We start from the raw sequence: 17003 nt of genomic DNA on the forward strand, positions 1-17003 counted from the left end.
AATGGCAAAACAATGGTCTTGGCTCCATCCATTCTGTGAACCAACACCTGCAATAACCAGCCCAGCACTCTGCAAGCCCACACCGAGCCCAGGAATGGCTGCACGCCTTGTAAGGAGCTGCCCGGATGGTGAGCAGACCTAGTCGTTGTCCTTAGAGAATTTACTACCATTGGGGCAGCAGAATAGAAGCACCAGACAGAAGAGGTTGCAGGTGGGATCACAGAGGTGGGGGGTGTGGGTAGCCCTGGGCAAGTCCTCTTGGATCCTGACTCCTCAGTGGGGGATGGGATGGATGTTCTCCCAAACCCTTTCCAGGCGGGAAGGTCCAGGTGCCGGAAGTACCAACTCACCTCCTCTCCCGTCAAGTAGAAGGCCGAGAGGAGTCCTCCTATGTACCGGATGTTCACCTCAAACAAAGATGCTTCTCCGCTCTGCAGGGCAGAAAGAAGGGGCAGGGCAGTGGGGACACTGTGAGATGCCTGCTGGTCACACACCACTGCACCCCATCCCAGCCTGCTGATCTGGCTGCACCTGGGCTGGTTCCCCAGATGCAGTGGTGGTTTTGAGAACAAAAGGCACCTACGGGGCAGCCACTGCACATTTACAACATCCCAAATAAACACCGGGTTTGGGTTTGGCTTCCTTCCCCAGCCCTTGCCCGAGGCCATCAGAGCAAAGTTCTGCCTGGCTGCTCTCCAAGGAGCTTAAGAACCCACATGGGGAGCTGCTGGCTGAAGCTTAGCCTGAGGGGAGGCAATCTTCTTCTAGCCAGGCCGCTGGGCTTAGTAGGAAGGTGTGACCCTTCCCTGAGGTGGCAGGGCAAGAGGAAGGGTCTCAGAGGAGGTTCTGGGGCACACAGGGCAGGGCTGAGACTGAGAGGGAGGTGCGCCAAGCAGATGCTTGTAGGTAAACAGCAATTTCTCTGCTGGAGCTGCAGCCCTAGGGGCACGCCCAACCTTCCAGAATCATTGTTATTTTCTCTCTGAAATGTTGTCTGTAAATCAGGGGTGTTGGGCATCATGCCAAGGACCAGATCTGGGTGAAAATCTGCCTGAGCCACTTCCTCGGCTTTGGGACTCTGAACAAGACATTCAGCCTTCCCTTTCCCGGTGCCTGGTCCCGGGCAGGGCAGGGCAGAGATGAGCGGCTGAGTGGTGCTGGTTCGGAGTGCCCAGTGCCAGGAGTGGCTTCAGAAAGGTGCCTGCTGTAGCCTCCGCTCCCCCAGGGCTCTCGTTGGCGCACTTCCCATGTCATGGCCTTTCATTACCGACAAGAACAAGGGTCATCCCTTTATCTGGGAGAGCTTTCCCCTGGACCGAGCCATACTCTCTCTCCGTTAGCCTCACAATGCACGGTGGTGCCATCACTCCCATTTTTCACATGAGAAAGCCAAGGCTCAGAGAGGGGCAGTGACCATGTCTTGCTTTCTTCCAGGGAGACCCCCTAACCTGCCCAGCCTGCCTGAATGTCCCCATCTGGCTCCTCAGGCAGCTGCCCGACGCCCACTCTCAGCACCGCATCTCCAGAGGAACAAGGTGAGTCTATGAAGACACCTCCCTCCTCCACCTCTGCCTTTCTTTCATTCGATGCAGTAGGAACCTGGATTCTAAACTCCTCTCCTCACACAAGGCCATAACGAGCCTCAAAATAATCATGATGGTGATGTTGAGAATAACGGCACCACTTAGATCTGGGTTGGACTTCATGGTTATAAAATGCTTTTTACAACCTCCGTGATAAAGCTCACAAGCCTGCATGCTGGGCATCATTACTGTGGCTGCCATGTAATTTCTAAGGCCCAGGGAGGCTGGCCCCCCCCAGGCACCTGCCGAGCCAGGGAAGCACCCCTGCAGCGCTGCTCTCCCAGACTTTCCCGTTGCTCTCTCTGCCCCCTCTGTGCTGATACTGGCCTCACTTCTCCATGAGCTGCAGGAGCTGCCCCATTCCCTCCAGGACCTCTCACTTGTGAGCCTAATGGGTCCCCTCTCCTATCTGTCGCAATTTCTTGCTCCCCAAATCCATCTAAGCAGCCTCTGCCCACGTGAGCAGAGGCCTCCAGGATGGATTGGCTACTTTAGTCTGGGCTGGGAGAGCAGCAGGGGTGAGGTCTGGCAGTGAAGCGTTTTGTGCTCTCCAGACACATTACCATCTCCTCCCCACGGTTCTGGTCCCTGACCAGGGATGCCTGCGAGGCTGGAAACCAAGAGGGTTCATAGCCTCTCAGCTAGCTTGGGAGGGCAGCACGGTAGGGTGAGGGGAGGGAGGAGGGTCAGGCTAAGAGCCGCTCTGAGCAGATTAGTCACTTCTCCACAGTCACTTCCCCTACTGCTGTTGTGGCAGGTGCAGCCCTAGAAGGGTCTTCCTGGGTGTGAGCACCATGCCCGGAGCCCCACGGAGGGGAAGGCAGGGTCATAGCTGGACTGCTCTGCTGGCAGCCTGGGGCCAGAGCCTCCATACCTCTGGGCCGCAGAGATGACAGGGTGGGGCCATGACCTCTCCAGTTGCTTCTGGCCCTAACACCCCAAGGGCTCTGACTCACCACATTCAGGTGGAAATTCTCTTCAACCCAGGCCTTGGCCTCCTGGAACTCCTCCTTCAGCTCCATGAGGTAGAGGGTGTCAAGGGAGTCAATGACCGTCGCCCCGCCGAGGCCTCCTGCAGCACAGAAGATCGAAGGCGTGATCCAGGGTCATTCTTACCCTTCCCATCCAGCCACACACGCCACCGTTCCCCAGTCTCCTCTAAATGCCTGGCAGTCTCCAAGGCCAAGGCCAGCTCAGGAACAATCCAGGGAGAATCCAGTACCACTATCCTTGGAAGGCAAGCCCAGGACCCAGTGTCTCCCAGGGGCTGCTGCTCCCCAGGGCAGTAAAGGGCAGGCAGTGGGCAGGGGAGACTGAGTTCATGGGCTGAGCCACTTCCCAGACCTGGGGCCACTGATAGGTGCCAGCAAGTCCACCCTCAGTGCCAGCCGGGCACCTACCACTCCTCTGTGATGCTGGGGGCAAGGATGAACTGACATTTGGCTTACACAGTTTTAACAAACATGCCAGTCCTCTAGCTCTTCAATTCCATCTAAGAAAAAAATATATAAAGATGTTCATAAATATTTTCTTAGCAAGGTATTTATTGCAGTATCATATATAACGGGGGGGACATCCCAGGTCCAAGTCAGAGCTCTTGGGGTGTTAGGGATTAGTTATATGAATTGTAGCTCAAATATAAAAGAGGATATTTGCCCTGGCTAGTGTGGCTCAGTTGGTTGGAGCATTGTCCTGTACACCAAAAGGTGGCAGGGTTCGATTCCAGGTCAGGGCACATACATAGATTGTGGGTTCAGTCAATGTTTCTCTCTCAAAAAAAAAATTAATAAAATCATTCCTAAAAAGTAGACTGTAAAAACAATTGAAAAGCACAGTATAATTTCTTTATCGTATGTCAAATGTGGATGTGTTTGCACAGAACTATCTGGCAGGACATGATTCCGTAGTCAGTCCCAGTGCTGGCATTACAGGCTTTCTGATTTCTTCAACCATGAATTATTTTTATAATGAGAAATTTATTTCCATTAAAAAAAAGGGGGGGGGGAGAGAAAGTTTGGCCAAAGAAACCACACAAATCCACAAACCAAAGATTTTCATAGTGATGCTTGCTCTGGGCAGTGAGTACACACGCATGAGCTATGAAGCCTGGCCCCTGCCATCAGGACTTCAATCTTGTCCTGGGAATAAAGGCTGAGAAAAATGTGCAAAAACGAATTTTCCAGACCACAAACTAGAGAGAAGAGGAGGAAGTCCTTCCCATGTGGTACAACCAGAGGCTGAAGAGTAGAAGACTATAAGGAGGAAGGGTAAAGGGCTTCCTGGAAGAGGTGACTGCGGCCTCCCATCAACTCCTTGCTACTATAGTCATTGCAGTCAGTAGCCATTTCCTTTAGGGACCAGAAGGTAGCTTAGGAGAAGTGATTGTTCCTTCAACGCCCTCCTTGTGAGGGGCTCGAAGCACTGAGAAGAGCAGGCTGGGCCTTCCCAGTGGAACTCCAGAGCTCGCTGACAGCGCTGAGTCCCACTAGTCTCCAGCCATCTCTGTGGGCACTTCTGCGTTCAGATAGCACCTCGTCTCCTTAGCTAGTGTGCCCTAACTACTCACTTGAGTTGACTTTGGAGGCAGAGAATCCTTCTGAAACTCAAACACCTAACCACCTCCCGAGGCAGGTGGTAAAGGGCATCGCCTGGAAAATGTTCAGAGGGAGATCAGGAAGAAGTTGGGAGAAAGATAATGCTGGAGGTTAAAGAATCCATTTCCAGAAGGGAGGATTTGCAAGACAGAGAGGAAGAAAGAGAGGGCTGGAGAATACAGGGGCTTCCCAATCCGGAGTCACCTGGGAGGGCTTTGGGCTGAATTTCTAGAATATCAATCTTGCCTATACGGAAGGACTTTGTAGGAAAACATACCCAAAGCCGAACAAAGTGGAGCCTTTTCTGGTTTATCCCAGTTGCTTCCCCTGTAGGTGTCAAAGGGAACTCTTTGCCCTCCTGAGGTGCTCAGGCACGGACACTGATGAGACACACATGGACAGTCGGAGACAGGCCCAGGCCACAGAGGCCGGCTATTACACCAGAGCCTTAGACAGATTTTCTAAGGGCCTGAAGGGATTTCTGCTGCCCAACCCCTTCATGTCATAGATGAGGGCCACATAGCAGGGCCGGGATGCCCCAAGTTGAGACTTTAGGCCAAGGGAGGAGTGGACCCCAGCCCCCCTCGAGTGTGATGTGTTTTTCAGGACAAGGATGCCTTCCAGCTCTTTGTGAAAACAATATCAGATCTGACGGCCGACCCTGCCCCACCCTGGCAGTGGTCGGAGGCTGCTCTGAGCAGGAAGGCTTGGAGAGAAACCCACACTATGTGCTGTGCATTCTTCAAGGTCAAGGGAGAGGTGGCCCAGAATATCTGATTTCCGATATTCTTGCCCTGGGCTGCCTAGTGTTTTCACCCCAGGGGACCTACTTCCCCTGGGCTGAGCCTGAGCCCAGAGGCCCTGGCCCTTGGCTGGGCAGGAAGGCGGCCAGGGCTCCTCGTGACCAGCTCTCATTCCCAAACCCTCTAGAGGCGTCAGCTGAGAAGGCAGCTTGCTAAGAGATTTGTTGGCAAGATTCTGCCCCTGCTCTCAGGTTTCTGAATCCTTCTCAGTATATCTCTCACCCTCACACCCACCTACCACATAGCTGGGCTGTGGGCCAGGAAGGCACTTATTGGAAAGCCTTTCATTCCAGGCCAGAGGTTACTCAGCGGCCAGGCTGGGCAGGAAAGAGGGCCCTATCCTGAATTCAACTCTACTGTACCTGTGGCAGCCTGGGCAGCTTCCCGAGGGGGGAAGACACATGGCCACTCAGTGAGGAGACCCATGATATGCAAAGAACCAGCAGGGCACAAAAGTCTGGCAGCCAGCTTGGACTGGGCCGAAGCCTGCGGCAGGTTCCGGGTTGGCTCACTCCCCCAACTCCAGCTCTGAACACTTGCTGCTCACAAAGGACCCACTCCTCACCCCTCCCTGCCAGGGCTGGAGGAAGTGAGGGTCCTAAAAGAACATAGCTCTGGATTCAAATAGCAACACATTTGTTCTAAGTGTCAAAGTTCTCACCTGTAAATGAAGTTGGACCTCTGGGCTAGAGTATTAGGGACACACTGCAGGTTTCTTCCTGAGCCTGGATAAATGCATCATATACACCTGATAAGGACATTTATGTTTGCCTGGCACAGAGCAAATACTTGAAAAATCAGTTCCTTGGTTATTTCTGTGGTCCCTTAGCTCATCTTGAAACCTTGGTCTAACCAGGGAGATATAGGTTCAAAGCGGCTCCATCACATACTAGCTTCGTACCTCTCTGGGCCTCATGTGCCTCATCTGCAAATGGGATGACAGTGGAACCGCCTCATAAGGCTGCAGGGAGGGTTAAATGGAGGCAGTGGCCAGAAAGTACCCAAGATGTTGGGTCCATGTGAGCTTAACTTAGTAAATAGAAGTGTGGTCCTCCTTCCCCCTAACTGGCCTGGGCAGCTCTCACACAGTCCTCTGGGGTCGCGGTGGCCTGGGGCACTCCTGCATTTCTGGCCTCTCCTGCACCCTGCAGGGCAGTCTGGTCTGGAGACTGCAATTTGCAAAAACCCTTGGCCCAACTTAGAGGAAAAGAGTCACATGGGACCGACCTGTGTCTATTGCTGAGGTCATCACCACCCCTGACCTGGGTATCCTACCTCCGGGACCCCCTTTTCTTCCAATTCACCCTGTACATTGTTGCCTGACCTGTCTTCCTAAAAGCAGATCCCACTGTGTCCCTCCTCACTTCAGGAACCTGTAAGGGCTTCCCAGTAACCATGCAATAAGGAGGTAAAACTTTTCGGGGTCTGACTCCCAAAGGTCTGGCTAATATCATCTGCCATCAAGCTCTGCTTCCTGGATACATTCTGCAAGCTCCGGCCTCCATGCCTTTGCACGTATGGTCTCCTCTGCCAAGAAAGCTTCTCTGTGCATCTGGGCATACTCAGTGCCCACACATTCCTCAAAGCCTGCCTCCTCCTGGCAACCTTCCCTGATCCTGCCCAACCAACCTCCTCCCACCCTGCACTGTGGGGCTTTGTCTCTTTGAGGTCAAAGGTTCTCATGGCCTCTTCCCCTCCTTGTCTCCAAGCAACCCCAAAGGCCAGAGACCCCAACCCAAACGGGCCGCCCACCATTCTCTGTGACACTTCTACAAATAGCTAGGGATTGCCTGCCCACTCCACCTTCTTCTCCTGTGGAAATCTAGGGCCCACCCCTGGCCCATGAAGCCACTGTGATCTCCACCCCATGGTCCACACAGAGTCTCAGCCTCCCTGACTCTCTTCCATGGGAACTGTTCCCTGGGCCCTCCAGGACCACACTGGATGCCCCCAAGCTGTCTTCTACCCCGTCTCTAGCACAAGTGCGCCCCCATTCTTATCACACTGTAAAGGAATCATCGATTTACTTGTCCCTGCCCCCCACTAATAGCAGGAGCTCTGGTCTGCATCAGAGTCATCTTCAAGCTCCAGAAACATCCGAGAGGAAAAGTGGGAAGGCGGAGGGCGGCACCACTCTTCCTCCTGCTCCTCCTCCGGATCCTGTGATTGCCTCTTTGCAGCTGCCTTTGCTGGTTCTTCCTCATCTCTAAGCCTTTAAAGACTGGAGTGCCCAGGGCTCTGTTTGGGCCTTTCCTCTTCTCTATCTTCCTCCGTTCCCTTAGGCCGGGAGTCACAGCTTAAATTCCCTCCACATGTTGATGAACACAGCTTTACATTTCCTGCCAGGACCTTGCCCCTGAACCCAGACTCACCTATCCAACAACTCCCCTCCCACATTTCCATGTGGAGCTCCACAGGCATCTCACATTCAACTTCTCTAAAAGCAAATCCTGCTCCTCCCTCCCAACCTGCTCTGCAGTCTTCCACCTCGGCTAATGCCAACCTCCTTCTCCCAAGAGCTGTGGCTCCAACTCCCACATCCTGGCTCTATCCTTACCATTTCCAGACTCCACCCACTTCTCACCTCCTCCTGCTACCGCCTTTGAAAACGCCAGTCATATCATGCGACTCCTCTGTTCCAAATCCTCCCATGGCTTTGTTTTCCTCCAGTCACATGTTGCTCCTGAAACCCTCCTGAAGCCTGCTCCCTCCCTAGGCCTTGGCTCCAAACAGCACTCCCTTGATCTCCCTTACCCTCTTTCTTCTTCCTTGGCCCCTTTATCCACGATGGTACACAAGGATCTGCTTTCCTGTTTGCTGACAGCACACGCTGCTGGGGGGAGAGCTCTGCTCTGTCCATTGCTGTCTCCTCCGCCCAGAAACCCTTCCAGCCCATCACAGGGCCTATAAGTATTTGGGAAGACAGGGTCCTCGAACCCCCCCCTTACCCCCCCCCCGAGGGAGGCAACAAAGGGGCAGAGGCCCACTCACATCTCTCAGTGCATGGTCCCCAGGGGCATTAAAGGTAAACATGTCCATTGAATAAACTGAGCCCACTGTCTGTGGGGACCATGTCCAGGGCAGCTTCACTGTCTGCTCGGCACCACTGCCCTGTGCAAAACTATTTGTCGTGTTTGTGTCAGCTCCACAGGGATGGGCCCAGCTCCTGGAGTTTCCTCTCTGAGGCCCGCCTGGCCAGGAACCACCCTGCCCTGCTGGGCTGTGGTTTGTCCGCTCCTGGTTCTGACATATTAATGAGAGTGGTGGGCTTTTTTTTCTTATGTGATCTTATATTAGCAAAGATAAATGGCTCAGGCTGGGCAACATAAGCTCCAGGAAGAACATTTAGAAGAAAAAAACCACCCAAGGCGTAACCTATTACCACAGCATCCCCAGAGCCATATACTAATGGTTGCATTTAACTTGATGATATAATCCTCAGAGACTTCTTAGTCTGTAAAGAAACAACACAACTGTTTTTTTCCGCTTCCAAAGATGGGAAATACATCTCATCTCACAAAAGTAACTCCTCCCAGAGCTCCCTCCCTGAGCCTGGGTACCTGTGGGACCACCTGGACAACAGGATAGAGCAGAGGATCATGTGCTACTTTCCAGGCCCGGATCTTAAGAAACTGGTAGCTTCCACTTTCTCTTGGAATGCCGGCTCTTGGAAACAGCCACCATACTGCAGGGAAGCCCAAGGTAGCCACAGAAGAGAACATAGGAAGAGGCTATGTGTATGGATTTTTGACTGACAGCCTGTCTGATTTTTGAGCCAACAGCCAGCGTCAGTTCCAGTCATGTGCGTGAAAAAGGTTCCTGCTGTCAGTCACCCCCAGCCTCTAAGCCCTTCCAGCCGAGGGCCCATACGTGGCGGTAGAGAAATAAGCTGTCCCTGTTGAGTCCTTTCTGAATCCCTGACTCGCTAAATCTGTGAACATAACAAACCAAGTGTTATGAGCCACTAAGATTGGGAGTGATTTGTTATGCAGCAGTAGCAACTGGAATGTTCTGCCACGTGGGTTTCTAGGAAGATTAATTAGAGTAATAGCCCGACTAACCCAAAGTACATTGTTTAAAACCACATCATCTTACTAGTATATGGTGAGGTCTTCTGGCTGTATGAAATTTGTGTAGGGTTTAGGACCTCTCCATTTCTATCAGGTCTGGTTTTTGTGTTGTTTTTCCCCCCTCCAGTAGGAATTTTTCTTGAATCCTCCCATGATGGCTATTTGCTGGGTCACAACGTTGTGTTCATAGGCTGTTTCCAGGCAAAGTTTTCTTGGAGCCTCTGGGAGGACTAACGATATTTTTTTAGGAACTATTTCTGGAACCCAGCAGAATGCTTTTACTAGAGGCTGATTAATAAAAGACGATCAGATCTGACCATACCACTGCCCTTTTTAAAAGCTGCCAATGCCCCTGATCTCGAAGTTCAAAGTCCTGGGCATAGCGAGCAGGATGCCTGTGGTCTAGGCTTTGCCAACCTCTCAGAGCTTGCCTCTCCACTGCTCCCTCTGCATGCCATGCTCTACCCACATCAGATCACTAGCAGCTCCCCAAAAGCTCTGAGTGTCTGCTGACACGGGTTCCTATGCCTGTATGCCTTCCTTTTAGCTTAATAAACAAATACCCATTGTTCTGGTGTTGGCTTGAATGTTGAGTCCCTGAGACACCAAGCAAACCTAACCACCCCTCCTTTGCAAATCTGTCCTGCTCTGCGGCAGGTGCTTCCAACCTAGTGCTGCCTGTCCCTGTGCTGACATGCCTGTGAGTCCCGGGGCAGGGACAGTTCCCCAGGGCCCAGCATCCATCCCCAGGCCAGGCACAGAGAAGATAGGAACAAATAACTGCTGAATGAATGATCTACTAGTGGCAATGCCTACAGTGCTTTCCTGGGATCTCCAAATACTTTTTACAGGGCCTCTTGGCCTCGGAGAAAACACGCCCCGGGCAGCAGGGGTCAGCTTTCCAAGGAAAACACTGTTGGAGGGACAAGATGGGCGGCCGCAGACTTCAGGGCCCTGGTGGAACTAATGGCTTCCTCCAGCCTTCCCAAACAGATGCCACTGGGCTGCCACGGCCGGCTGGAGAATGCCCGCTGGGGTGGACGGCTGGATGAGGTTCCCTGTGACGAAAGGCCGGACGCGTTTCATTGAACCAGTCTACTGAACAGGCCTCCGTTGGAAACGAGGGTCTGTTTTTTAAATGTTAATGTTTTATTTGTTTGTTGTTAAATAAGCGCTGAGGGTGCTGTCGGCCCCGGAAACTTGTATTTAAAAACTCCCTCTGACAGTGCTGTGGATCAAGCTCTGCACGGCTTTTATCTCAGAACATCTCGGAGAAGACAGGCAGACAGAGAACTGGAGCCCAGGATGCTGCTGTGATTCTCCCAGCGGCTCAGCCGCTCAGGGCAGAGCTGTAACCAGATACCACCTTCCCGACCACTCGACCTAGCAGCGTGCTTCTAATGCCAGCCCCCTCCCTTCCCAGCTGCGCGATCCTGTCCAACTGACTTGACCCTTCTGGGCCTCAGAAAATGGGACAATGAGGTCTCCTTTTTAGAACGGTGTGGCCAGTTCAGACAAATGTATACCAAGAGCATTCAGCAGGCACTCAATGTAAGAGAATATGATATACCCAGCACACAGTAGGTGCTCAAAGCATGGGGCTGTTATCATAAGGCTCAGTTCCAGTCGAGGAAGCCACACCAGGAATGGCAAAGCTAGGACCCTTTGCATATCAATCGTTGCTCAGCAGGAAGGACGACACAGCCTTTGTGCCAGGCAGGCAGGAAGTGCGGGCTGTCAGGAAGGCACTGGCATTTTTAATCCTCTTCTTGCCTCAATGGGAGAGGAGCCAGAGCCAGAGCCCTGAGCTGCTCACCCCAAGAGACACTAAGACACAATGGCTACTCTCGGCAGCTCCTCAGGGCAGACCTAGAGTCACTCGGTGCTCTGCTTCTACCTGTAAATCAGAGGGTTGCTTGCTCAGTACTCTGCACCTCCATGGGAGGGGTAAACATCCCTGTTCCATCAACCGTGCTCTTGCCAATGTAGTTTGCTTTGGCCTCCTGTTGGTGGGGAGTTAAACTCTGCCCGACTCTAGGCTTGGCCATGAGACTTGCCAGTGGGATTAGTGGACATGCCCCTCCTGTGCTCCTGCTCTTCGTCATGACAAGGTCAGTCTCAGGTGGCCACTGGTCCAGGTAGAGCAGACCTGGGTTCCGCTGAGCGGAGCCTAGATAACCCAAACTCCAGCCTCTGCCGCCGGACAAATGAGAAATAAATGCTTGCTGCTGTCTGCCACTCACTGTGAGGTAATTTGTTACACGAGTTACTTTGGAAACAGCTGACTAATATAATATGCCCTTCTAGCCCAGCTACTTAATAGTCTTTTCATGTTTTTCATATTCCAGCTAGAAAATGGATTCTATGTGGTCCACTCTTCCTAGCCATCCAGCCCTTTACTCAAGCTGTTCCTTCTGCTTCAAATGCCCTTCTCTAACCCAACATGTCCCCACCGTGTCCCAAGCCACACAGGGATGTTAAGTCCTAGAGAAAAGGCTGCTTCTTCTAGGACCATGTAGATATCTCTGACTCTCCCTGTGGACCTGATGTCTTCTTCCTCTGAATTCTATTAAAAGACCTGCTTTCCAACTTTGAGTAGAGTAACCTGGGTCATTCCTGCGGTTTCTCAAGTCTGTCCCAAGCAGCGAGTGTCTGCAGGCTGAGTCTAAGCCTGGTCACTCCACGCCAGCACAGGCCCCAAGGAGTCCGGGTGTCACTGCGACCTGCTGACCAAGGGCTGGGCAGCCTCCTCCCACTGCCTCAGGCCCAGGGGAGGAGTGCCCCTTGCCAGAGGCTGCTCCTTGTGGCGTGAGGTCCTGGGGGCAGAGATCAACCCCAAGACCCTGGCCCAGGGCAGACAGCCCACAAAGGTTTGCTGGTGGGATGTGGAACTCTCCTAAACACCAGTCCCCACCCCTTTCCATCACAGGCTAATAGAAACAGTTGCGGTTAGCAGTGACCAAACACTTGGTTGGTGCCAGGCATTGTGCTACGTGCCACAAACATCTTGTTTTTTAAACCCCATGACAACTCTATTATTGTCTCTCTTTTATGGACGAAGAGTGAGACTTCAAAGAACCGAATCACTTGCTCAAGATTTATTTATTCAACCAAAAACATTTTTGAGTGCTGGGTTTGTGCCTGATGCTAGAGCACAGCGGGGCGCGGCAGTCCTGGGTTCCACCCTCAGAGAGCTGCTGGGAGAGAGATGCCAATCAGGCGCCACACAGATGACATCCGGCTACACAGTAATGTGTGTGATGGGAAAGTGAGCAAGCAGCAGCGTGGCAGGAGGTGGGGGCGGCAGCACTGCCTCCTGCAGGAAGCACAGGAGGAAAGGGGATGGGAGCACAGCAAACACAACAGCCTGAGGTGGGGAGGTCTCGCCGTGATTGTGGAGCAGAGAGGTCACGGGCAGTGAGAAGAGGGAAGGCGGTGGGCGGTGAGGAGGAGGGGCTGGGCCACACAGGGCCTTGGGGCGGTGGGGATGGCCTAGAAACTTGTTCTGACTGGTGTTTGGAAATCCTCCTCCTGTGGCTGAGTGAAGAGTGGCCCAGAGAGGACCCCATGTGGGTCATTCAGGGAGCTGTTGATCTGGGTTGCCGAGTGCCCACGAGTCACTTACAGAGGGAAGGAGGGAACAGGGAGCACCTGGGCCTGTCACTGAGACCCCTCGAAGGTAGCTGCTTACCACGTAGGGAACAAGATGAATGAACCCAGAGCACAGGGCAGCACAGAGCAACACCGGGCAGTTGCCTCATCTCGGCCTCATCGGGGGGGATGTCAGCTGTCCTCTGACAGCACCGGGGCAGCCCAGGCCCGCAGGCTCAGGGCCACAATGCCATCTTGGATACACATTGCGGCCAGACAGAGTTATGCATTGATCGTGGCAAAGTTAGCCTCTGGGCCAGAGCCAAGAGGCACAGATGCGTGGCTCTGATAGTAAGATGAATGATGATTATTGGAAAGGGGAAAAGAAAGGAAATCAAAGAGGCCCTATTCAACCCAAGAAACAAAGAGATGGCAGAGGCAGTGCTGGGAGAACCTGGTACAGAATGGAGCCCCAGCAGAGGGTCCTTCTAGGCACTGAGATGGCTGAGCTGCTAAGTATGGGACAGCAGAAAGGGCTGAGCCCTGGAGCCACACTTTCTGGCTACCTCAGTTTCCTCATCTGTGCAATGGGAGCAACAATACCTCCACCTTGCAGAACTACCTTGAGGCTTAGAGAGCAGATATTGTGTGTAAACACGGGTGCAGCTGCTGCCCCACGGCAGGCCTCAGCGATGGCGATCAGCGTGTGCAGGCAGACGCGGTGCTGCTGAGCGCCCCTCAGGCAGCACCTCTTTTAAGCCCAGCAGCCTACGAGGAGGGTGCTCAGTGTCCGTGTCTTATCGATGCAGAAGCTGAGGCGTGGAGAGGTTGTGTACATTTCTCAAGGCTGTTGAAATGGGAAGCCAGAGTTCAACTCCTCTGCTTCAGAGACTCTGCGTTTCATTACTGTCACATCCTGCTCCTGTGCAATATCTGAGAACTTGGCCAGGTTCAGAGGTTCTCGAGGATCTCAGGGAGGTGTCCACGTCCACAAGAGCCCCAGGCCATCTCCTCAGGGCCTGGCAGTACCTCCTACCCTGCCTACCCGTGGGCTGGGCAATGGCCCTCAGTAGTAGGCACTGCAAGAGAAGAGGTGTCTCTTCCTGCAGGAACCCTGCCCATGATAAACTTAGACCAGCCTGGCACCACATCCTCCTGAGACAGATTTTTATCTCCTACAGAAAACGGGGCGGGAACTTATTTTGGAGTCAGATAAACATAGTGTAAAATCTTACATTGGCTATTCCTAGCTGTGTGACCTTTGGTTAGCTATTTCACCCATGTGAGCCTTAACATCCTCCTCTGTGAAATGGGGATAATGTCAGAGAATGCATATTATTAGAGACTGGCACTAGAAGGTGCACAGTAAAGGTTGCTTTTTTCTTTTCTTTAAATGTAATGGGTTTCTGGGGATGCCTTGTGAGTCACCTTTTATTCTATTTAATTAGACTTCTTTTAGAGGCAGCAGTAAGAGTGTTCGCGTCTTGGCTTTGCATATTGCCAGCTGTGTGACCACAACCCAGTTACTTAACCTCTCTGAGTCGTAGGTGTGGGCAGTTTGGATGAGGCACAGAGTGTGGCAGAAAGGAGGAGCAGGAGGAGGAGGGTCTGTGCATGGACTGAGCAGGGAGAAGCCCCTACCCGACTTGTCATGCCCACCCAGGCCTCAGCCCCTGGTGGGACAGCCCTGAGCATGCGTCCTAGGTAGGAACTGCCTCTTCTAGATCTAGGGGCCAAAGCAATTCACAAATGCAGCAAACGTGCCACAGCCCAGGAGACAGCTCTCTCTGCTTCAGAGAAAACACAGTTCCATTTCCTGAAGATGGAGCCCCAGGAGCCTTTCAAGGCTTTCCCAGCGAGAGCAGTTCTGGGAACTCAGGAGGCGCCGCCCTCACGCGACTGAACAATTAAAGCCCGAGTATTTGTCATTCTCTGCAAAGGTTTGCGAGGACGACTGAGAAAATGCAAAAAGATCTGATTTTGGCGGCGCAGTGTTCAGAAATTTATGGTAATCCATTTCTGTCAATCCAGGAAGGCACTGCTCAAATCATTAAAAAGCCATCGCCCTTAATCACGCTCAGGGAAGGCTGGTCCATGCCTCTTAGATCATTTTCAAATCGTTTCAGGTTAACTTTCAAAACCTGACAGGCAAGCAGGGAGGGGATTATGACAGATGATAAACTGAGGAATTTCTGATTCTGGTTCTCAGGAAGGTGAGGGATTTATTTGAGAGAAAATCGCCACCCAGGCCTTGGCTTGGCGGTGGTGGGGAGGAGGAGTCCAGGATGGAGCAGTTGTGACTTCTGCCCTCGAGGAGTCTGCAGCTGCTTTCTTGGAAAAACAGCAAATTCACAGCAAACTATTCAGTGAACGATTTGCTATGATGGATTGTGGCAGGTGCTGATAAAAAGCAGAAGTTTGCTCAGTGGTTAAGTCTCAGCTGAGAGCATACAGACCTGGGTTTGGAATTTGTCTTTGACCCTCACTTAGCTGTGTGTCTTTACACATTCCTATATCTCAGAGACTCATCTATAAAATGGAATGCCCATCTCAGAGGCTTGGAAGGTTACGGATGAGTTAATTCTTTTTTCTTTTTTTTAAAATATATTTTATTGATTTTTTACAGCAAGGAAAGGAGAGAGATAGAGAGCTAGAAACCTCGATGAGAGAGAAACATCCACCAGCTGCCTCTTGCACACCCACTACTGGGGATGTGCCCGCAACCAACGTACATTCCCTTTGGCCGGAATCAAACTTGGGACCTTTCAGTCCACAGACCGTCGCTCTACCACTGAGCCAAACCAGTTTCGGCGGATGAGTTAATTCTTATGAAGCCTTTCCCGCACTGCCTGGTACACCCCAAGTTCTCATTCAGTGCTGGCTGAGCAGCTAACACTGCTGAAGGAGGCCCCATGATGACCTGTGATTTGGATCCGGAAGGATGAGGAGGTAGAGCTGGAGGGAGGACATTCCAGCAAAGGCCCAGTGGGGAGACTTTGGTCAGGGAGGAGGAGCTCAGGGTATGTGGGAAGGGGAATGAGAGGGGAATGCTGCAAGCTAAGCTAGGGTCCTGTGAAGGTCTGTGGATGCCGGCTAAGCAGTTTGGGCCTTATGAGAGGGCACGGGGGAGCCATGGGGGGGTGTTAGCAGGGCCAGGCCCATGAGCAGCTGTGTGGATCAGGAGCTAATTAAGGGGCAAGGGAGAAAGAAGGCTGTGGAGAAGGTGGAGAAGGCTGGGAAGGTGTGTGATCCAGGCTCCTCAATGGGTTAGGGACACCTGTGTCTTCTTCCAGGTCTCAGTCCATGTTGGGGTTTACTGACTTTTAAATGACTGCCCCCCATCAAACTCTGATCCAAGGTCCCCAGCACTGTTTGAGGAAAATGCCTTTTACAACGGCCAACAACGCACATGTTCCCCTTCCTCAGAGCACAGCCGTTGTGGGGAAACTGCTGTCCAGTCAGGAACTGCACATCACCCCCTTGGCATTGAGGTGGGGCCCTATGACAAGTTCTGGCCAGTGGGATGTGGGCATGAGTTACACACACCACTTGAGGCCTGGTCCCTTAGCACCAGCTATGGGGTCCTCTAAGGCTGAGACAACCTTGAGAGTCATAATCTGAAGATGGAGCCTCCGTCACCCTGGGTCCCTGAGTGACCGTGAGGAGCAGACTCCCTCTTGCTCCCACCAACTGGACTTTACATGAGCAAGGAAAAAATGTCTGTTCTCAATCCCCTGAGATCTCGGGGGCTCTCTGTAACAGCAGCCAGCATTACCTTAAATAAATACACCCAATAAATGGAATGACCTCCGGCATGTTCTTTCACCTCTCTGAGCCTCAGCGTCTCTGCTGCATATTTTTGTGAAGGTCCCAAACGACAAACGGGAGCGATGCTTTGCAAGCCGGGAAGTACTACAGGGGTGCCATTCATAGAAGTGATATTGGCTTAGGGCTCTCCGAGAGCGTGAAGGAGGGGGACTTTGTCCAGCCACTGCTGAGGCAGCGGGAGTGCAGCCCAGGCTTAGAGAAACAAGGGGCTGAGATCCCCCAGCAGATTCTGACCCAGCCTGGGACCCTCACTCCAGGCTGAAGTTCCGCCCTCCGCAGAGATGCCTTCCATAGAGCTGAGTCCCCTGGGGCCTGGCTTCCATCTCCTGTGGAGTCGGCCCAGCCTCCCGGTAACTTGTTCCAGCCTCTCACAACTCATTACAGGAAACTGCATGCCCTGCCAGGAAGAGGCACGCCTGATTCTTCAGACATGTCAGGGAGACACTGTTATCAAAACCTTGTCTTGTCTCTGCACAGCCCCCACATTCTCTGCTCTGGTGCTTTCCTGCCAGGCTTGTTGCTCAGGGCATACAT

At 52.6% G+C, this 17003-nt stretch overlaps 1 protein-coding gene across 1 annotated transcript in view; it reads right to left on the minus strand.

Moving 5' to 3' along the window:
- MAN1C1 (mannosidase alpha class 1C member 1) overlaps positions 1–17003 on the minus strand; it is a 127876-nt gene that overhangs the window by 31385 nt on the left and 79488 nt on the right. The window contains exons 3-4 of the mRNA XM_084874949.1: positions 2540–2655; positions 351–431 (exon numbers count right to left, since the gene is read on the minus strand). Of these exons, the coding sequence (XP_084731075.1) occupies positions 351–431; positions 2540–2655 (197 nt within the window). The remainder of the gene's footprint in view (positions 1–350; positions 432–2539; positions 2656–17003) is intronic.

The sequence above is a fragment of the Pipistrellus hanaki genome (assembly GCF_964339955.1).
Source record: "Pipistrellus hanaki genome assembly, chromosome: 2".
In the NCBI taxonomy this organism is placed as follows: domain Eukaryota; kingdom Metazoa; phylum Chordata; class Mammalia; order Chiroptera; family Vespertilionidae; genus Pipistrellus; species Pipistrellus hanaki.